This window comes from Stegostoma tigrinum, chromosome 9 (genome assembly GCF_030684315.1).
Source record: "Stegostoma tigrinum isolate sSteTig4 chromosome 9, sSteTig4.hap1, whole genome shotgun sequence".
NCBI classification, from domain to species: Eukaryota; Metazoa; Chordata; class Chondrichthyes; order Orectolobiformes; family Stegostomatidae; genus Stegostoma; species Stegostoma tigrinum.
The window spans coordinates 80,731,560-80,752,952 of record NC_081362.1 but is presented as its reverse complement, the minus strand read 5'-3'; the positions used below and the strand labels follow the sequence as shown (position 1 = coordinate 80,752,952).

The window sequence follows — 21,393 nt, the reverse complement described above, 5'->3', positions numbered from 1 at the left end:
AGGGAGAAGGGAATGTAGCCTTATGCGGATAGGGTTGAAGCACAGCACAAATTCTAGTGTGAACTGACCATATAATTTGGCCCATTTCAGTGCTGTACATTCGATGTACTTTTTAAAAAATGTAATATAAACAGCTTCTCCCTTTTTGTGTAAACCAAGTTTTTCACTTACAAGTAAATTTATCTCATAAGTAAACTTATCCAACCTGAAGGCAGTTTTAGTGATACCATGTATTGCAGCCATAAGCATCCGCTGATTTCTAAATCATACTAACTGGTTTGTGACACCACCTTAAGACTTCCCCTATGTAATTCTTTTCTAAAATGTAAAGTCAACAGAAAATTGAGTTAAACTCCACCTTTGAACACTCAGTAAACATGATCTATGCCGTCATGATATAACAAGAAATACACTCAGAAACAAACACCATCTGCTTAAGGACCCTGACTGAACCAAAAAGGAAATCTTTAAATAAGAACAAGTTCCTGATACAAATGGTAAAGATCTTCAAGAAGTGGATCAGTGAATATCCAGCTGATGGTCAAACATCATTAATATTAATTACATATCAGGATTTCCTGACATATCCTTCATAAACTATCACTAAACTGCAGCCCCAAAAACATTTTTTATTGTTAAAGGGAAGAGGTTCTGGTTAGGTCAGCATCGATTGCCCATCCCCAATTGATCAGAGAGCAGTTAAGAGTCAATTATATCAGAGTCTCGAATCACATTTAGGCCAGACCAAGTAAGGAAGGCAGATTTTCTTCCCTGGAAGGACATTATTGAACCAGATGGGTCTTTACATCGACAGTGGTTACACTGTCACCATTAAACCAGCTTTTTATTCCACATATTTATTGAATTCAAATTTCACCACCTGCCAGAGTGGAATTTGAACTCACACGAACAGAACATTAACCTGGAATTCCAGATTACTCGTCCAATAAAATTACCACTACACCACTGTTTCCCCTGTGACTTATTAATTTAACAAAGGATTTTAAGTTCTGTTACTACTTTTGCTATTAAATGCACCTTCATAAGTCACACAGCAGACTTAATGCGTCCATTTCAACTTGCTCTTAGGCAAAGAACTGGTGGATATATTTACATTAAAATATCAAATCCCATTCTGAATATGCAGCATAAATTTCTCATTGCTTTCTTGTACGAAATCTCACATGTCACAGATAATGCTCCCCTGAGACACTCAACTCTGACCAGGGATAACAGCACAAACTGATCCATCCACTGTGCACTTTGTTTATTTGCAGACACACTGCCATCATTGTGCTTTGCAATACAATAGCATTTATTAAAAACATTTGATAATCTACATCATGTACAAAAGTGTAGTATTGAGTAGGTAACTACAGAAGTAGTCAAAATGTAGAATACCAATTTTCTGACATTTCAATACTGAAGAAATTCTCAATATTATAGATGCAAGATCATTTGCTATTTTTCAAATAATTTCTTTTTCATGTTATTTATCTGTACATCCCACTTTTATTTTGTGCTGTTACTCTATCATGCAATAGGAGGGAAAACTGTAGGTCCCTCACACTAGCCATACAAAACTCACTCCACCATCTATTCATAAATTTAAAGCCAGTCCAACAATAGTAAGAGTGCAAGTGTAGACTGGCAACTGCCAGTGTAGCAATGCCCTCGTGTGACCGTATCTTGCGGAACATTCAACTTGCATGTTGAATGAATCACAGTGGAAACTACTGGTTCAACTGTAGAATGTGTCACTACATCCAATCAAATGGGAGACTCAGGTGAACTCCTTCTGCAATGTATTAAACCCAAATGCCTTCAAAGATTAAAGGGAACTGAGCTGAGTAAACTCGGTCCTTTTTAGCATGTAGACTTAAAGTTAAACTGGACCCTGGCTAATGTTTGGGCAAAGAGACTTATGTCAAATAGAGCACAACTTCTTTGTCCCCACATAGCACTAACTGTTATGTAATGCAACAATATGGGCAAACCTCACCATAAATAAGCAGTTGCTGAACTCAGCTTATGCAAGGGCGAACTCTTAAGTGGAATCAATTTCTAGATATTCATCCTCAGATTGACCTTCCAGATTCTAGAGTTTGCATGCAGCTCACAGCAAGATCTGTTCAGAGGGCAGCAAGTTTGCATGCATCTCATAGTAAGATCAGGTCAGAAGGTAGCAACTACGTGAATAAGCTATGTTTATATCAAATGACTTACCCCTGTTTCTAGGCACCAACATTATTTGTTGTCTGTGATAGAGTCAAATGAGGATAGTGGACTGTGTCTTCTTAGTGTATGCACTTAAACCAGCCTGCACTAGTGTTTTATACAATTTCACATAACGTGACGGGATACCATGTAAGTTGTCTTCCAGGAGACAGACAACACCTCTAAGATCCAAATTAATGATACAACAGATAATCTTCAGAAAACACGAGTGGGTAAACTGAAATCATATTTGAACACATACAGGATATGATCAGCAATAACGTAAAGACACAATACATCTGACTCAGTCTCTATTGGGATAATGAATTTTGAAGTCAGTATTTATGAATATTATGCAATTTTAAATCATTGTAAAAACATTAACTGTTCAAATCACACAGGAAATACCTCAGAGTTTCAATGGACAGCCTAGTGTAGCAATCCAATTTCGTTTATCCACTAATTCCGTGGCAATAATGTTGTGTGACTTATTCAGTGAGCTTACTTAGTATAGATTTGATTCCAAAAGCTGGTGGGAATCTACCTGGTCTTCTCTTTCTCTAACCAAGATTTTGTTGAGAAGAAGCTTTAACATTATTGTAGATTAAAATAATGTTGATTATCTACCATTCATTACTGGGCTCCATTAATACAAATTGATTGCTCAACCTTGATGCTCATGTACCCTGACAACCTTCAGAATAAACACTGAATAATTATAGCCATGTGATTGATTTATAAAAATGTAAAGACAAAAACTGACAGTCAGCAAAATAGTGTCACGTATGCAATAGTTAGGTACTTGTACAATGAACTTGCAGCAATACATTCAAACTTGTGGGCCAAGTCTTATTACAATAACCAGCATTCTTTTTGACGGCCTACCAATGACAGCTCCACAAAATCTACTTCATCAATAGCTTCTCTTACACTTATTAATCAGCTTTAAAACCGGAAGTCTCTCAGACCTCTGGGGAAGTCTAAAGCCAGCCAGCAGGAAATGCACAATCACCACCCAGAAAAATCTGCCCAATTTCATCTGAAGCTGTGTGCTTATACCTATATCCTACCACAAATGGAAGAATAGCGACATGCACTCATTGCCTCAAAACAACAAAAATGAATTATTCGCCCTCAACTGTTAGTGTAAGGCTATATACTAAAATGCAACAAAATTTGATTCTTGCAGTGTTTCATAATTCCAGAGGCCAATATGCATTTGTGAACCAAAGCAAGTCATATTTATTAAAAATGTATTTAAGACTCATCATAAAAACGTTCATGAATTCAGTAATTAACAGTACTGTTAACGTACCAGTAATCAATCGTAGCTGTATAGAATGTTCATTCATCTTTTTATTGAAGTTACAGGAGTTTGTAGAAATTTACTATGAGCAATGAATATGGCCAAACATTGTTTTGGAGGGAGAGATAAAGAAGGGGAACGGGGATAGGGGCTACCAGCCTAAGATCTGTATTTTTAAATAAGCGAAGTACCTACAAGGATGACAATATATTCCTGGTTGAAACTGTCCTCTAATGGAGAAATCTGAAAAATTAACATTCGGTAAACATTCTAATGTATTTCCCTTATATCAGTGATTTATCCGTTTGTCATCAGTGTATACATGAACAACTTGTTTCAAACATACCATGTAGTGGTTATGTCACAATTGAAAAATAAAAGCACAAAAAAGTTTACACTCTTTTACAGGTAAATAAAAGATCATATTGATTTAAACGGTTTTACCTTGAAGGGCATAGCATAGTTCAATTTTATTACCTATTACATAATTAGCTTTTTACATACAAATATTGACAAAGTTTGGCTTGTGCTCCAAAGCCTCGAGTCTTTCAAGTCCACACATTGCAGATCATAATTTGACATCATTAGGAGAGGAGTCTCTGCTGCTGCTGGGCTTTTCTTCACCTTCTGATACAGGTTCTGTTTCACCCGTTGCAGCATCTTCAGTTTTCTCCACTGCCTCATCACACTCTGGCTCAAGACCTTCAGGGCAGGGAAGCTTCAGCAACTCTTCACGTAGCTGTGCAGTATGGCGCTGAAAGATAATTAGACAGCACTTAGTAAGGAAAGAAAGTATATGCTGTCTGTTTAGTGGGTTTTACATTCATTATACACCATTCTTCTCTTAAAAGCTAAATATTTAATATAATTCTGAAATCGTACTTCTAAAACAAGGACAGCTCGGTAGTAAATGTAGCCCATTCCACTTCTTTGTTTGAAAGAAAAGAAGGCAATTTAAGTAAAGATAGATATCGATCAGAATCAGGATTACAAAGGACAACATGGAATACTATGATAGCAATTGCAGAGAAACTGTATTCTATTATGGATATGCATTAGTAGTCTCCTGTCACTAAATCAACTTGCTAATTTTGTCAAAATTCTACAATTCTTTTAAAAATTGATCAATACCCCAGTTCCCTTGCCACTTGAGTTGTAATCTTCCTTCTCCCTTCGCCTGATTAGTTCACAATACAGCTCCTTTTCTCCACCACCAAGACCCTCACTACAGATTCAGGCTGCCACTGCTCTTATGTTTTGCTTTCCTATTCTGTCCTTATCCAATGCCAATTACATTTCCCGGATTTCTTCTCCTCCTAGCTCACCTTGACAATTTTTCTTTTACAAATCTCTAACTATAAAGTCGGAGCTTAGATAGTACAATTAATCTTTTTAGTGTTGCATTTTTATTGGTGAAGCTACATACTGCATGAGCAATCAGAACCATTACATGACAGATGCTGTGAAGATCAGTACCTACTGAATCAAGTGAAAAGCCTCAGAATTAAATATGCAATGTGTTTTTTCCTACACCGACCACCAATCAATTAACAAAAACCATGGCCAATCTCCCTTCATCACCGTTCCCCATTTGACTTGACAATACTGTCGTAGCATGAAGGACTGCAAAGTAGGACTCCAGTATTGATCTCTGTGGAACTCCATTCAGTACATCTCATGATTCAGCTACTCAAAACAAAAAGGATCTATTCATTCTCACACTTCTTTCTGTTAGCTAGCTATACCCTTTATTCATATTAATAAGTTACCCCCACCCTGCCTGCTTATATTTGGTAATAACTTTTGATATGGCACCTTATAATTCAAGGATGAAAAAATTACAGAAGCAAGAAGTTGGTGAATGTGTTTTATTTTTAAGTTGGAAGGTTTATTGCATCACTCAGGTTTGAAGTACAGCTTTAGGTGAAAGGGAAGAAAAGCATTAAGCAAAAAAAATTAAGGAAATAATTAATTAGCTAACTAGATTGTGGCAGGATTGACAGAGATAAGTGGGGCATAAAAAGTTGCTGGTAGATGCGGGGCACAGGCAGAGTTCAAAATGTAATGTCAAGAATAAAAAAGGAAGACAATTCGCAAACAGTTGGTGAGCAATTCTACATTCCACTTTCCAGCCTCCAGTTTATAACAGTCTGTAAAGTGAGGTAGGGTAACGTGGTCTCATCGAAATGCATCCATGGCATATGTGATGTTGTGACTGTCTTGCATGGCTTAGCCAACCGCATTTCAGGAAGCGTCACCAGCTGCAGAAATTGGAGTTCCAGGTTTCAGAACCTAAACAACTGCTCGAGTAATGTGGAGCGTTTGCTAGGTTGGGAAATACGTGAATAATATGTTCCGAGATTGGTCATACTACAAAATAACATTTATTTCAATAGTGAGAAGGAGACAGCTTATAAAGTTGCCATAGGAAAAGCAATAAGCTAGAACACTGGGCGTGTTTTAGAATTTAATAAAAGAGGATCAAGAAACTGCAGAGCAAAGGGAAATAGCATATTAAAGTTAACAGATGGAAATAAAAAAACATACGACTACAAAAGCTTCTCAAAGTATATTAAAAGGAAAAGATTAGCAAAGAATTTTTTTTTAAAAAATGCGGTGTTCATCTTTAGACAGAATTACAAAAGCCTACCAGATGTACTAGAGAACCAAGGGACTAGTAAGAATGAGAAATTGAAAGAAATTAGTTTCAACAAAAATGTAGCAGTGGCAAACTAGGGGACTGAAAATTGGTAAATCCTGTATGTTCCCAGTGTGTTGGAAGAAGTGGTTATAGAGACGATGGATACATTGATCATCTTTCAGAATTCTACAGATTCTGAAACAGTTCCTGCAAATTGCAAGGTACATGCTTCTATTTAAGAAGAGGAAAGAGAAAACTGGGAATTGGACACTTGTAACAGGAACATCTCTGGAATCTATTATAAAGAATGTGACAGTTGATACTCAGCAAATAATGCTAGGATTGGGCAGAGTCAACATAGATTTAATCTGTAGTGAAATCATATTTGACAGGTCTTGTTGAGAGTTTTTTGATTATTAACTAGTAAAAATGAAAAGTGAGAACCAGTACGTGTGGTGTTATTTGAATTTTTGGAAGTTTGGTAAGATCCTACATAGTTTGTTAAATGTTGGTTGAAGTAGATTGAGGTAATGTACTAGCATGGATTGAGAATTGATTAAATGGCACAGTAGGAATAAACAGGAGATCCTCAGGTTAGCAGGGAATGGATTCTGGATGCTGCAGGGATCTGTACTTGGGCCTCAATTTTTCACAATCTGGATCAATGATTTGGACTCAGTGACTAAATGTACTATAGGCTATTTCTAAGCTTGCTGATCACATAAAACAGGGGGAAAGCAAATTGTGAGGAGGGTGCAAAGACACTTCAAGGGGATTTAGACAGGTTGAGTGAATGGTCAAGAACATAGCAAATACATAGTATGGATTCTCTATTTTGGTAGAAGGAATAGAGATGTTGAAAAATATATTAAATGGTTCGAGATTGGGAACTGTTGTGCAAAAGGGACTTGGGCGTCTTTGTTCTGAAAGCTAACATGCAGGCACAGCAAGCCATTTGGAGGGCAAATGATATGTTACCATTAATTGTAAGAGGATTTGAGAACAGCCGTAAAGTTGTCCTGTGGCAACTGCATGGAGGTTTGGTGAAACAGTACCTGAAATATTTGGTATAGTTTGATCTCCTTACCTAAGGAAGGTTATACTTGCCAGAGGAGGGACTATGAATGAGACTAGACTGATTAGACTGATGCATGGGTCGGCAGCCTGTACCATGAGGAGAGATTTAAGAGACAGTATTTATAACATGTAGAATTTGTAAGAATGAGAGATCTCTCAAAGAAAAAAAAAAAGAGATGTTTTAGGGCTCAACAGGGCAGTTGCAGGAAGGCTGTTGTGCGTGCGTGAGTCTGTCAGTCAAGAATCCACACATAGAATAATGAAGACAATGTTTAGGTCTGAGCTGAGGAGGAATTTCTTCACACGGAGGGTACTGAATCTTTGGAATTCTCTACCCCAGAAGGCTGTGCAGGCCCATCACTGATGATGCTTAAGAGGGAGGTTGATAGACTTCTAGATATTGAAAACATCAAAGCATGTACAGTCAATGCAGGGAAATGGTGTTGACGCAGAAAATTGGCATGATCTAGCTGAACAGCAGAGCAGGCTTGAGGGATGAATGGTTTACACTGGTTCTATGTCCTCTGTTGCCATGTATTCTCAATGGCTCACTATTTCAACTTTATCATCACTGGATCTTCCATTGGATGTGGGCATCCCTGGCAAAGCCAGCATTTATTGCCTCTCCCTTACTGCCTTGGGTGGTGGTAATGTGTCCTCTTCAGTCCTTAAATCCATCCAGTGTAGATACACAGAGAATGCAATTAGGAATGGAGATTCAGGTTTTCTCACATGACCACAATGAAGGAAAGGCAATATTTATTTCAAATCAAGGTAACATGTGGCTTGGAGAGAAACTTACAGATCATGGTTTGTCAAACTCTTTTCTGCCTTTGTCCATCTAATTGGTAGAAGTCACAGAATGGGATGGTGCTGCTGAAGGAGATTTGATGAACGTGACAATACTGCAGCTATAATCTTAACACATGGACTAAAGTATTTCAAGGCAGCAACTATCTGCCATTTTTCAAGGCTAATTAGGGATGGATAAATAATGCTGGCCTGGTTACACAGTCATAGAATTGCAGAGTTATACAACAGGAAAACTGACTCTTCGGGCTAACTTGTCCTTGCCAGCCAGATATCCTAAACTGATGTGGTCACATTTAGCAGCATTTGGCTCACATCCCTCTATACCCTTCCTATTCAGGCACCCATCCAAGTGTCTTTTAAAGTTACAATTGTACTAGCCTCTACCACTTCCCTCTGGCAGCTCATTCCATACACCCACCACCTTCTGTGTGAAAAATTAGCCCTTTAGATCCCTTCTAAATCTTTCCTCTGTCACCCGTGCCCGCTAGCTTTGGAGTCCTCTACCCATGGGAAAAAGATGTTGGCTATTTACCTTATCCATGCCCCTCATGATTGTGTAAACCTCTAAGTCACCCCTCAGCCTCAGACGCTCTATGAAAAAAGCCCCAGCCTATTCAGCCTCTCCCTATGGCTCAAACCCTCCAATCTCAGCAACATTGTTATAAATCTTGCCTGAACCCTTTCAAGTTTAACAACATCCTTCCCATAGCAGGGGGACCAGAACTGAATGCAGTATTCTAAAAGTAGCCTAACCAATGTCCTGTACAGCCATAACATAACATCCCAACTCCTATACTCACATGTTCTGACCAACAAAGGCATGTGTTGCAAACGTTTTCATCACTACCCTATCCTATCTGCGACACTACTTTTATAGAACTATGAACCTGCACTCCAAGGTCTTTCTGTTCGACAACACTCTCCAAGATCCTAACATTAAGTTTATAAGTCCTGCCTTGATTTGCCTTACCAAAATGCAACACCTCATTTATCTAAATTAAACGCCATCTGCCAATCCTCGGCCCATTGGATGAAGGTCTCGTAATCTGAGATAACCTTCTTCACTGTCCACTACACAACTAATTTTGGTGTCATCTGCAAACGTACTGACTACTCCTCCTACATTCACATCCAAATCATTCATATAAATAATGAAAAGCAGTGGATCCAGCACCAATCCTTTGCGACACACCACTGGTCACAGGCCTCCAAGTCTGAAAATCAACCCTCCATCATCACCCTCTATCTCCTACCTTCAATCCAATTTTGTTTCCAATAGATTAGCTCCCCTGATTCCATGTGATCTAACTTTGCTAACCAGTCTACCATGTGGAATATTGTTGAAGGCCTTGCTGAAGTCCATATAGTAGATTCCCACATCCCAAGAATGAGTAGAAAACAAAATGCACTGAGCATAAGGAAGGAAATGTTTTGCTAAACCCTGTATGTACAAGTAACCAGTTTTCTCAACTGTACCTTCAAAGCAGCTGCGTGATGAGACATGGTCCTACCGACTCTCTTGTCACTGCTATACTGCTGAATATCTGCAATCCACTCTTCGCACTGGGCCATAACCTCTGCTCTCTTCAAGTAAAAATGTTTGTGTATGACCTAGAACCACAAGATTCAGAAGAAAGGTGAAAAGTACAGTTACAAGTTTACACTGGCAATTGATGCAGCAAAATATAACTTAACCAGAATCACCTCTTCAAGAGAGGCAAGTAAGACAGTTCCCTCAAGTACATTTGTCGTCAGCAGCAGAAAACATGCATGAATTTCATTGATATAATCAATGTACTGCCACAATGGATTTTTTCTCCCTACTTACCAGGCAATCTCATGTATGATATTTGCATTGGAAGATCCACCATTCTATTATAGTAAAATTTGTATTGTGGCACTGCATCAGAATACTCTGCCAATCAAATCTCCAAAGTCCCTCCACAGGTGCAACTATTTCCATATAAAATACCAACATTGTCGGCGTCAAGTGATTGCAAAAGAACCACTGAAGGATTTTTCCCCTCAGCATTATTTTGAAAAGAGTCAAAGGCTGACAGGTTCTCCAAGTTGCAGTATATGTCAAAGCATGTCGACATTCAATTCCTACTTCTACCGTTATCTGCAATGCACGAACCAATAGTTTTGACTTACTGGCACCATTCGATCCCAATGCATGCCATACAACATAAATTTTACTGCTTCATAAAAAATTGAAAATTATTTCATACAATGTTGACATTGCTAGCAATTGTAGACCATCCAAAGATTGTCTAAATTTCCCCTCTAAGCGGCAGTTAAGCCTATCAACTCTGCTGTGGAACTGGATCCAAATGCAGATGAGACCAGGTTAAAGACAGTTTTCCTTCCCTAAAGGAAATTAGTGAACTAGATAGCTTTTTCTAAAATAATGACAGGTTCAGTAATCGTGAGCATGAAACTTTTTATATTCAAAAATTTCTTAATTGAATTTGAATTCCATCAGTTAGAGGCCTTTTAAGTACTTAAGCATAAAACGAGGCGTCGTTCCTTCCATTTTCCAGGCCTCGCATCACCCACGAGGAAGCATTTTTAAAACTGTTTCTTATTGCCTCAAGTCCTTCTCAACCAGCCTCCTGCATTGGCCACAGGAAAACAAAAATCTTTTCACCTATTCACATCAATGACACCTTGTTCCATGCAAACCAAGACAGCTATAATTATTAGCACAATATATGGGACCAGATACCTCAGTTGTTGGATGTATGAATGGAGGCCTCCACTGACAATTAGAAGGTCAAGAGATCTTGCAAACCAGAATTAACTTGTCACAATTTTCCCGGAGGGTTCTGCACACTCTTCTGATTAAAGTGCACATCTTTAGTGGCACTGCAGCACATTGATACCTGTCTAGTGTCACTTTGCATGTTACTGTTAGTCAAATCTTCAACTTTTGCTGGTCCAACTCAGAACTGCCTCATTGATAAATTGAATTTCCTGTATTTCGCTAATAATATAAATTAGAACATAGATCACTACAGCACAGTACATGCCCTTTGACTCACGATGTTGTGCCGACTTATTATCCTACTCTAAGATCAAACTACCCTGCATACCCAACATTTTACTATTCTCCATGTGCCATCCAAGAGTTGCTTAAAAGTCTCTAAAGTATTTGACTCCATTACCATTGCCAGCAACACATTCCACTTGCCCACCACTCTGTGCAAAGAGCATCTACCTTATAAACCCTCCTCCAGCAAATCACCCTGACTCTGTGGTAAGTTGTTCTAAAAATGTCCTGCTATTTCATTTTTGATCAGGGTCTCTAAAGTTTTCTGAAATGTTATGCTAACTGGCCTATATTTTCATGCTTTCAGTCTCTCCCATTTTGAACATCATAGTAGCAGTTTTCCAAACCACCAGAATCCTCCTGGAATCCAATAAGTTCTGGAACATATTCATTTTCGGCAAGATGTTATATTATCATTCACAAGATGTGGACATCAGATATGCCAGCATTCATTTCCTAACCCCAAAGTTAATGGTGAGCTGTCTTCTTTAACTACTACAGCCCTAGGGGTGTAGATACACCCAGATGCCACAAACAAATAAACCATATCTTGCACATTGAATAAGTTGCAGTTAATGAAAAGGGAAGATCCTTGAAGTTAGATTATAATGTGCAAGTCTGTGACATTGCTCTGTTTGACGTTATTGCAGTGCCTCTACAAAAAAAAGTTTCAATCTTGAAATAAATCAAAGGCTTGAAGAACGTTGCTTAATTAAAGGAATAGCTGTCCAAAGGTCAGTTTTAACAGATTAGAATAGAATCAACTATTTTCTAAAATACAATTTGAAGGAAGAGAAATGAAAGTTTTAAAAGGAAAAACTTTCTAAGTTTTTCATTCTTTTTTGCCCTGACTGAAATTCCTCTGGGCTAGGAATTTATCAAACTATAAATTATATCAATTCTAAATTTTCAGACAAGTGTGGACAATCTTGTACAAAGCCACTGCAAGTAGCTCTTTTCCTAGAAGTGGAACCAAATTACAAAGTCTTAGACTATAACCTAAAAATGGCCGACTTACGTTATACATCTGGTAACGTAAAGCACAAGGCAAGACTTGGTCTTCCTAAGGTAATCTCAACTATGATCCAATGGTGAGAAACAATGCTCAGTGCTTTAGGGGTTAGGGCAGCTGCTAAGTTTCAGCATGTTGTAAATCAATGATAATCCTTGAATGAAGCCAAGGCATGTAGATACTACTTCACGATGGGATAACTTACTGTATGTGGGGCGAATAGGAGTGGGGCAAATGGGAAAGAGGTGCAAAAACATTGTCGATGATTAATTAAAATTATTTTTGACTGAAGCCAAGTGTAATTTATTTCTGCAAACACATCAGACCCTGAGCATCATTTTGTGGGTTTATGACTGTACAATAGTCTATCCTTAGAGCAGACTACAATCTACATTCAGTAAGCTTAGCAAGTTAACAGGCAAGAGAATAAACCTCCAAAAACATGAGATACACTTCCAGTACACTAGCAAGAAAGTCACTAACTACAAAAACAATTAAGAAGACCTAACACATATTATGGCCTTTCCCAACATCATCTCCATAAAGCTTTTTGTCAAATGTAATTTAGCTTATTGTTGCGCATACACCCACAGATTTATCATTTTGGTACAATACCATGCGTGACAATACCTCACTGGTACAATTCTCTGGTGCTTATCCTTTCGCTGTTTTAAGATGCAAGAATGAAAGTAACCTACAAACCTTCCCAAGCTACATATGATAATAAACAATATTCACCTCAGCATAAATTTAAACTTGAACTCATCAGTACAAACTAATATTTTGTTATCTGCAAAATGTTCTGAACTATAAACTGTTCAGCCAACCTTCCAAAAATATATTCAAGGCTCTTTGATATATTTTTCAAACATAGTCAACATAACTTTATCAATACAAGGCTCAGATTTAGAATACACTGAGCAAATTCCCAGATTATCTTAGTTTTTAGAACATAGAACATACAACATTACAGCACAGTACAGGCCTTTCGGCCCTCGATGTTGTGCCGACCTGTCATACCGATCTCAAGCCCATCTAACCTACACTATTTCATGTACGTCCATATGCTTGTCCAATGACGACTTAAATGTACCTAAAGTTGGCGAATCTACTACCGTTGCAGGCAAAGCGTTCCATTCCCTTACTACTCTGAGTAAAGAAACCACCTCTGACATCTGTCCTATATCTTACACCCCACAATTTAAAGCTATGCCCCCTCATGCTCGCCGTCACCATCCTAGGAAAAAGGCTCTCCCTATCTACCCTATCTAACCCTCTGATTATTTTATATGTTTCAATTAAGTCACCTCTCAACCTTCTTCTCACTAATGAAAACAGCCTCAAGTCCCTCAACCTTTCCTCGTAAGACCTTCCCTCCATACCAGGCAACATCCTAGTAAATCTCCTCTGCACCCTTTCCAAAGCTTCCACATCCTCCTTATAATGCGGTGACCAGAACTGTACACAATACTCCAAGTCCGGCCGCACCAGAGTTTTGTACAGCTGTAGCATAACCTCTTGGTTCCGAAACTCAATCCCTCTATTAATAAAAGCTAAAACACTGTATGCCTTCTTAACAGCCCTGTCAACCTGGGTGGCAACTTTCAAGGATATGTGTACATGGACACAGAGATCTCTCTGCTCATCTACACTGCTAAGAATCTTACCATTAGCCCTGTACATTGCCTTCCGGTTACTCCTACCAAAGTGCATCACCTCACACTTGTCTGCATTAAACTCCATTTGCCACCTCTCAGCCCAGCTCTGCAGCTTATCTATGTCTCTCTGCAACCTACAGCATCCTTCGTCACTATCCACAACTCCACCGACCTTAGTGTTGTCTGCAAATTTACTAACCCATCCTTCTACGCCCTCATCCAGGTCATTTATAAAAATGACAAACAGCAGTGGACCCAACACCGACCCTTGCGGTATACCACTAGTAACTGGTCTCCAGGATGAACATTTCCCATCAACTACCACCCTCTGTCTTCTTTCAGCAAGCCAATTTCCGACCCAAACTGCTATATCTCCCACAATTCCATTCCTCCGCATTTTGTACAATAATTCCATTCCTCCGCATTTCTGTACAAAAATCTAGTCTTCAACACAACATAAATTATAATATGGATCAATTTACAAGCATAGCAAATTAATTGTATTATAGGCATCAATTATTAATTTGGTTGAAGCCAGTATTTTTTGTATGAAAAACTATATTTAGCAGGATGACAGATAAGTGTTGACATTTGTCAATTTAAGATCTATTCCAGGCTTTATGACATTTTGTGCTCAATCTGAATGCTCCAACACAGTCAGCACATTCCTATTATGAAACTTGTGTTAGCTTCATCACTGTACATGTCCTTACAAATAAAAACGTAGGCAAATCCAACTTAACAAGATTAACGTCTAAACTATGTATTCTGGACAACACATGAAAATTGCAGGAGATCCTTCTGGAATGTACAATCGCCTATAATATTGCTGAAGAAAACAAATTATACTGAAGCTTTTCATCTTGCATTCATTGAAACAAATGCAATAATTCCAAATTTCTAATATTATGACAATTTATATTAAAGGATAAAAAAGGTGCAGATTGCTAAGCAGGTCAACTCTGATTGGCTGAGGTACAGCCATGTAACAGGCAACAGGGAACCATGAGGTCCTGGGTAGTTCAACAATGGTACAAGGCTTGAACATTTTTCTTTTGTTTGCCAAAAATGAGATCCCTGTGCATGAATATTGTTTGCTTCGAGCAAGCGTAACTGAGCCACGTTACAAGCCTGATCAATACTCTTAAACTGGTTGTTAGTCTGGGAATTAATACACTCAAAGTTCTCCGGCAAGAGCATGCCCAATGAATAACATCTAACAGCAGGTATTTTGTTTTGGGTTTTGCAAGTGAGAGCTGGAAACAGTCTGTACTCTGCATGTTATGAACAGAGAAACACACAGTTTGAATTTATTGACTAATCACAGGGAGGTATGGCATATTATCAGACATCACTTTGGTACTGACATTCATACACAAAACTGCTCAAATGTGCGGTAGCAGATTGTTCTTTTGTCAGAACATCTGACAGCAGCATTAGTATAAAATACCACTGCTACATGCATTGCATAGTTGCAGTGTAATACAGATTGCCTAACCTTATGTTCAAATATTTGAGCTACTTTGCCTTTTCAGGGTAATCTGCAGTGGACCAGCATTTTTCAGGTGTAAAGGCATTAGCTTTTCATCCAAATGGGAGTTTGAGCCAAACACAGCAAACAATGATCTGATCAGGATAGATACGCTTTATTCCTGCATCACCTTGCACAATGAGCAAAATGCTAGGCCTTATTTATCATATCGTTGACAAGGCCAAACACAAAGCAAGCGGAGGAGCTGTACGAATCCATATGTGAATACTGACCAATAAAGGTGGATTTACCGCAGTGCAGTACTCGGTAGTAGATTTTTAACTAACAAAATGCTGCTATCAGTCCAAACAATTCCACGTCATGTATGAACATCAATGCTTGTGTAAGTCAGGCATGTAAAGCTGTTTGTTCCAGCAATTGGCCAATTGAATCAAACAGCACATTACTGCACTTATTCAGAAAAGACAGCCTTTCCACTCAATCACCAAATGCTTGCAAAATCCAGAACAAAATGTCTGGCGTGTGGGCAGGATTTTCTGAACAATCCTGGGTTTACACAGAGTTACTCCAACATCCAGTTCAATACAATCAAACTGGCTTATTTACATTTGGTAAAAGTAACAGGCATTCAGATACAGAGACACATCCTCTGCAAACAAAAGGAATGCTTTTAATGCTTAAACATTTTGTTTCAAATTCACTTGATTGCTTGGGGAACCTAGGTTCTCTTATTGCTTTTAAAAGAGCAGGGGACCGAGCAAAATTGTGACCGAGTGTGCAGGGCTCTGAGCAGAGCTGTTGTGTAAAGTGAGGATTGCCTGGGCATCAACAGCATTGCCCACGATCATATGATGTGAGTTGACTTTGGCTTCCAAATCAAGACACACATCAATAACATCAGTACAGGTAATTTCGTCTGCCTGTGCAGTGGCTGGAGCTAAATCACCCATGCAGAACTGAGTGCTGACATCGAACCACTCTTAGAGACCTCTATACCCATGAATGTTACAATTTTTCACAGAATGCTGGCTTTCAACACAACAAACGCTTACAAAAGAAAGGATTTATTTCACCAGAAAGGACAGACTTAAGGTAACTGACAAAATAAAAACAGAAGTGAGAAACAAATATCCTTTCTGATGTATCCCAAGATTCCAAGTTGATTTCCAGTATTTTGCAGAAATCCTACATCAAATAAAAATTGGGATCTAAACAGATCCATTAGGCGATGATGGCTTGTGGTAAAATTATGATCCACTATGCAGAATGAACTTTAAATAGACTTGTAACATGTCCTCTATTCCTTTATCCTTTCCAATTACAGAATGATGGTGCCGTAACAAAGGTATCCATCTGCTTGAGATGAAAATGATCTTTAGATCAACCGTGCATTACACTGGGAAGCTCCCATTTTAGAAATGTTCTTTTTTAACTGGATTCTTAACATCAAACTTCAAACATGAACAGTCCTCAAAGTTTAAATGAAACATACCTCTTTAAAGCATGGTGAGGGATTTCTTATTTGTTCAAGCATGGCCCATTTTACAGTTGCTTGTCTAATATTTCCATCGTACTCTCTGGAACTCTGAGTGCCACTGGGCGTTCCTCTTGACCTCTCATAGCCAGGTTCATTAAAATAAGGCTCTGCTACCAGTATCAAAGACTGGATTGACACTAGCACCTGGGGAAAACGTAAAAAGACAGGTTTCATATTTTGATTACAGAGTTGACACTGAGTTTAGGCAAGAACAAACTCGGCTGTGTGTCGAGAAAGAAAAAAAATCCTAAATTTTAGCAACTTCTTCAGTTTATGAAAATTGCTTATTGGAGGAAAAAAATGGTTAATTGAACCATTTTTATTCAATTTTGTTTCATTTAATGCAGCAGTAAAATTGCTACACTGCAACTGTTAAACAAAACTGTTTAAAAAGGTAAGGAGGGTGCTTTTGTAGTACAACAACAGCCAATTTATTTTACAGTGTAATCACAAATCTGTCTGGCTAACACTGTCACATGTTTGAAGCCCTGTGATTAAACGGTAAGTGGACACTAATATTATGGAAAAAGAAGTGTGCTAAAGGTTCCACTTCACACTGAATTACATATTTTGTAGGGATCTGAGTTCAAGTCATTCCCAAAGTATTGCACTTTGCAAGCAACAATTCAACTGCTAAACACATTTCTTTTAATTGAGAGTTATGATTGGTTGGATAAAAAGTCAGATGAAAAGTGTACAGGAGATGAACTATTGCTTGACTTGTAAATATTGTGGAATGAGACATCCAGTCAATAATCAATGGCCAAATAGTTATAATTCAGATTTGTTCAAATTAATATCTGATTACTACAAAGCAGCTCTTACAAATACATTGAGGTACGAAGGTGAAAATTCCACTGATCAAGTATCTAACTGAATGTAAGGAGTAAACATTTTGTAGTGGTTATAATTGGGGACCAGCAACTCAAGGTTTGACATTTCAAAGCCAAGGCTGCAAATTTGTGAAATTGTATTTCCAACACACAGTTTACAAGCCAGTATGATAAAAATAATCATGAAAGCTACTGGATTGCAATAACGAGCCAGAATTTCACGCAGTCTCCTGCTGGCACGTTTCAGGCATGGTGGAGGCTATAAAATTTCTTGGATGACCTTTCACTGCCCTTTCATCCACCCCAAACCATCTGCAATTTTACAGGGTAGTGGAAGGCCTACCCACCCTGTACATTCTTGCTCAAACTGAAGCCTTTTAGTTGGACATTAACAATCATTATCCACCTGGATTAAATTTTGAGGCTAGTAAGAAAACTTCAGGGATGGAGCCGAGTAGGGACGGCCAGCGAGACCCCCTGAGTAAGCATCAGGGGAATGGACGGAGCAGCCTCCTTTCCACATTGGGCTCCCCTCAACCGCTCCTTCTGCAAGGTACACCATTAGTTAACATCTCTGCTTTATCGATTGTTCCCCTTTATCTCTCCAAATGTCCCCAGCCTGTTAGGAGACCTATTTACCTACATGCTCCTGGGCTCCATGAGTTTCAATGTACCTGCTGATAATCCGAGTCCTGGCCATCGTTGCTGGGTCCATAGAGTTGCAAGCCAGTGCACTGAGGCAGCACTTACTCTAGTGAGGCGCGCAGGAATCCCATCTCCAGCAATTATCTCCACCGATGTCTTTGAATATTTTTTGTAACTGACAATTACATTTTATGATCTATGTACGTAAATAGCTAGTTCTTTATGGATTTTCACAATTTCTAGCTTTCCTCTTTAAATGACACTCAGAACAATTAGTTTTTGGCAATAATGGATGATCTCACATTTGTCTAAATCTGGATCCAAGCCAGTCAGTGAGACAGAGCCAAGACACATTATTGACTATTCAGTCTTGCCTCCTCTTTCCAGATGCCTGTTTCCCCCTTCATATCTACCTGATTTTTTTTAAAAACCACTACCAAATCATCGGTGTTACTCATGAAATGACCTATTTAAAAGCATAGCTTGTCAGGATTCATAATCATGCCGGCAGTAATTGCCTACTTAACTACGTGCTGCATTATCAACTTGTGTGTTAAACTCCATCTCCCACAGGTTGCCCCATTTGTCCAATCTGTCTCTGTAATTTTATGTTACCATCAAATGTACTTTCTACTTTGCCAATCTTTCAGTCAAAGGACCACCAAGCTTAAACATCTGTTTCAAAAAATCAATAATAATGGGAACTGCAGATGCTGGAGAATCCAAGATAATAAAATGTGAGGCTGAATGAACAAAGCAGGCCCAGCAGCATCTCAGGAGCACAAAAGCTGACGTTTCGGGCCTAGACCCTTCATCCATGAAGGGTCTAGGCCCAAAACGTCAGCTTTTGTGCTCCTGAGATGCTGCTGGGCCTGCTGTGTTCATCCAGCCTCACATTTTATTATCAACAAATCAATAATCTGTTTCTCCATTCACAGATGCAGTCAGATTTCCTCAGTATTTATGTCATTTCCTGCCTTTACTTGAGATTTTCAGCTATCATAGCATCTTGCACAGTTATATCTCTCTATCGCGTAATCCAAGTCATCAGCAAACCAAATATTTGAGATCCCAACACACACACAGAGCACTGGACGCTTCATTCAGATACACAGAGACTATGCCTACCCAATCTTCTATCCCCAACTAGGTCAATTATTTGCCTAAATTTCATGACTTAAATTTTAGCTAATCGACCTTGAAAGAGTTGTCAAGAACAAGTATTAAACTGCTAGTAAAATGAAAGCTCATCAGTACTGTCCAGATGGCATGAATAAAACAAAATTGAGGCCCTTTGCACCAAGTAATCATTAAAAATTTCCACAGGTTACAAAATTGTGGAACTAACAAGCTATGCTTGACCAAAGGATGCATGCAAACCTGACTTTCACAGCGTAAATCACACCCAATGTTCTTAAATCAGTATTCCTGAGGTTAAATCTGATCAGAAATTGAGTCAAGAGTGTACACTTCTTTCGTAAAACATCTTGCTACATACTTCATGAAGTACAAGTACTCCATGAAAGATAGATTTCAATATCTCCAGAAACTTTTGAGATTTTACCCTCAGAGTGGGTGAGTAGTTAACATTCAAGTAAAATTATATGATTATAGGACAAAGGCAGACAGTATATCATTGGCGAGATTTAAGGTAAATCATGAGTGGAGGGTGAGTATGTGGATCTAACAAGGTAAAATGGTCTTCAGATTTTGCCATTCTTTATCTCGCAATTTTAAAAATTATTTTCAGTCACTTTTCATTGATATTTAACCACTTTCCTCTAACAATAAGCCACCATCAACTTTCCAGGATTAGAAAGTGGCAACTCCTCCATATCATCAAAAATGAGGCAGACTCTGTTTTCTCCTACACAGATGCTGCCAGACCTGCTGAGCTTTTCCAGCAACTTTGTTTTTGTTCCTGATTTACAGCATCCACAGTTCTTTCGGTTTTTATTTAGACTGTATTATTGTTCTTGACAACTTTTACAAGATCAAAATCAAGTACATAGTGTAAAATCTGTTAAAAGTCTTTCTCACAGGGTGTCAAAATAGGGGTGGCACATTTAGACACTCGAAGCTTTTGTTCTGCATTGCAGACCAAATCTGATAACAATGCTTACAATGATGCGAATGACAGACTCCGAGCCAGATTTGAGCCACAAGATATTTCACTATCTAACACATTTTAGAAACAATACTCTGTACAATTGCAAGACGGAAATCAAGTCCTTTATTTTTGCATTTTATTCTACATTCAAAGTACACAAATTCTTAGATTTTTAGAAAGTGATGTCTCTTGCAAATTTGTGTTCTGTGCACCTCTGCGGGGACAAATGCTGAGTATCTTTCAACTAGAACTGGATAGATAGCACTTATCAACACTGGAAAAAAAATTTGCATTGCTACAAATATTAATAATTGATGCTGACTGGATGAACAACACTATTAGATTTATGGGAATTTTGTTTATCACCCTAAATGAATAGAAAACACTTTCTGCTTACTTGCAAAAAACTAGATGTTTGAGGATTCCACTTCTCCTCGGGTCTTCCATGCCAGGTGTTGAGAATGCTTAAACAGACCTGGGGAAAAAAATCATGCCAAGAGTCAGAGGCACACACAATTACTATGACACATTGCTCAAGGATTTTGTAGGACTTGGCAAGACTTCATCCCAACAGATTTTGTGAATAATTGGCTACCAAATTATCCAACATTGAAGTGCAAATTATTTTTAATATTTGTTAAATCCTACAGTTTCAATGTCATCTTGCATCAGTAGCAAGGAATAAATTTGAGACACATGACGTAAGGAAGGCCACCTTACTGATCTTAGCTGTGACAGGAAGTAATCTTGAGTTAACTCCTACAAGGCACAAGTTTAAGAGTTGTTACAACTGAGAATTTAAAATGATTAAGAATAAATCAACTGGATGGATAAAGAATGCAGAACCATTTTAAAGTAAAAAGCTGTGGAGAATCAGCAAGGTAACCCAGATCTAAATGGGTGTTGGGTGTGGAATTTAATCCCCTCCTTTACGGCATGTTTGGTGCACAAGAGCAAATTGTCAGGCACTTAGCACCAGATTGAGGAACTCTGCATCATG

General features: G+C 38.4%; 1 protein-coding gene across 9 annotated transcripts in view; it reads right to left on the bottom strand.

Annotated features, from left to right (window-relative positions):
* Positions 1–3,555: 3,555 nt before the first annotated feature.
* Positions 3,556–21,393, bottom strand: part of birc6 (baculoviral IAP repeat containing 6) — a 231,075-nt gene continuing 213,237 nt past the window's right edge. For all 9 annotated transcript variants that reach the window (XM_048536940.2, XM_048536945.2, XM_048536946.2 and 6 more), the window contains 4 exons: positions 20,791–20,868; positions 16,761–16,949; positions 9,531–9,665; positions 3,556–4,277 (listed from right to left, as the gene is read on the bottom strand). In XM_048536940.2, coding sequence (XP_048392897.1) covers positions 4,092–4,277; positions 9,531–9,665; positions 16,761–16,949; positions 20,791–20,868 — 588 coding nt within the window. In that variant the 3' untranslated portion in view covers positions 3,556–4,091. The remainder of the gene's footprint in view (positions 4,278–9,530; positions 9,666–16,760; positions 16,950–20,790; positions 20,869–21,393) is intronic.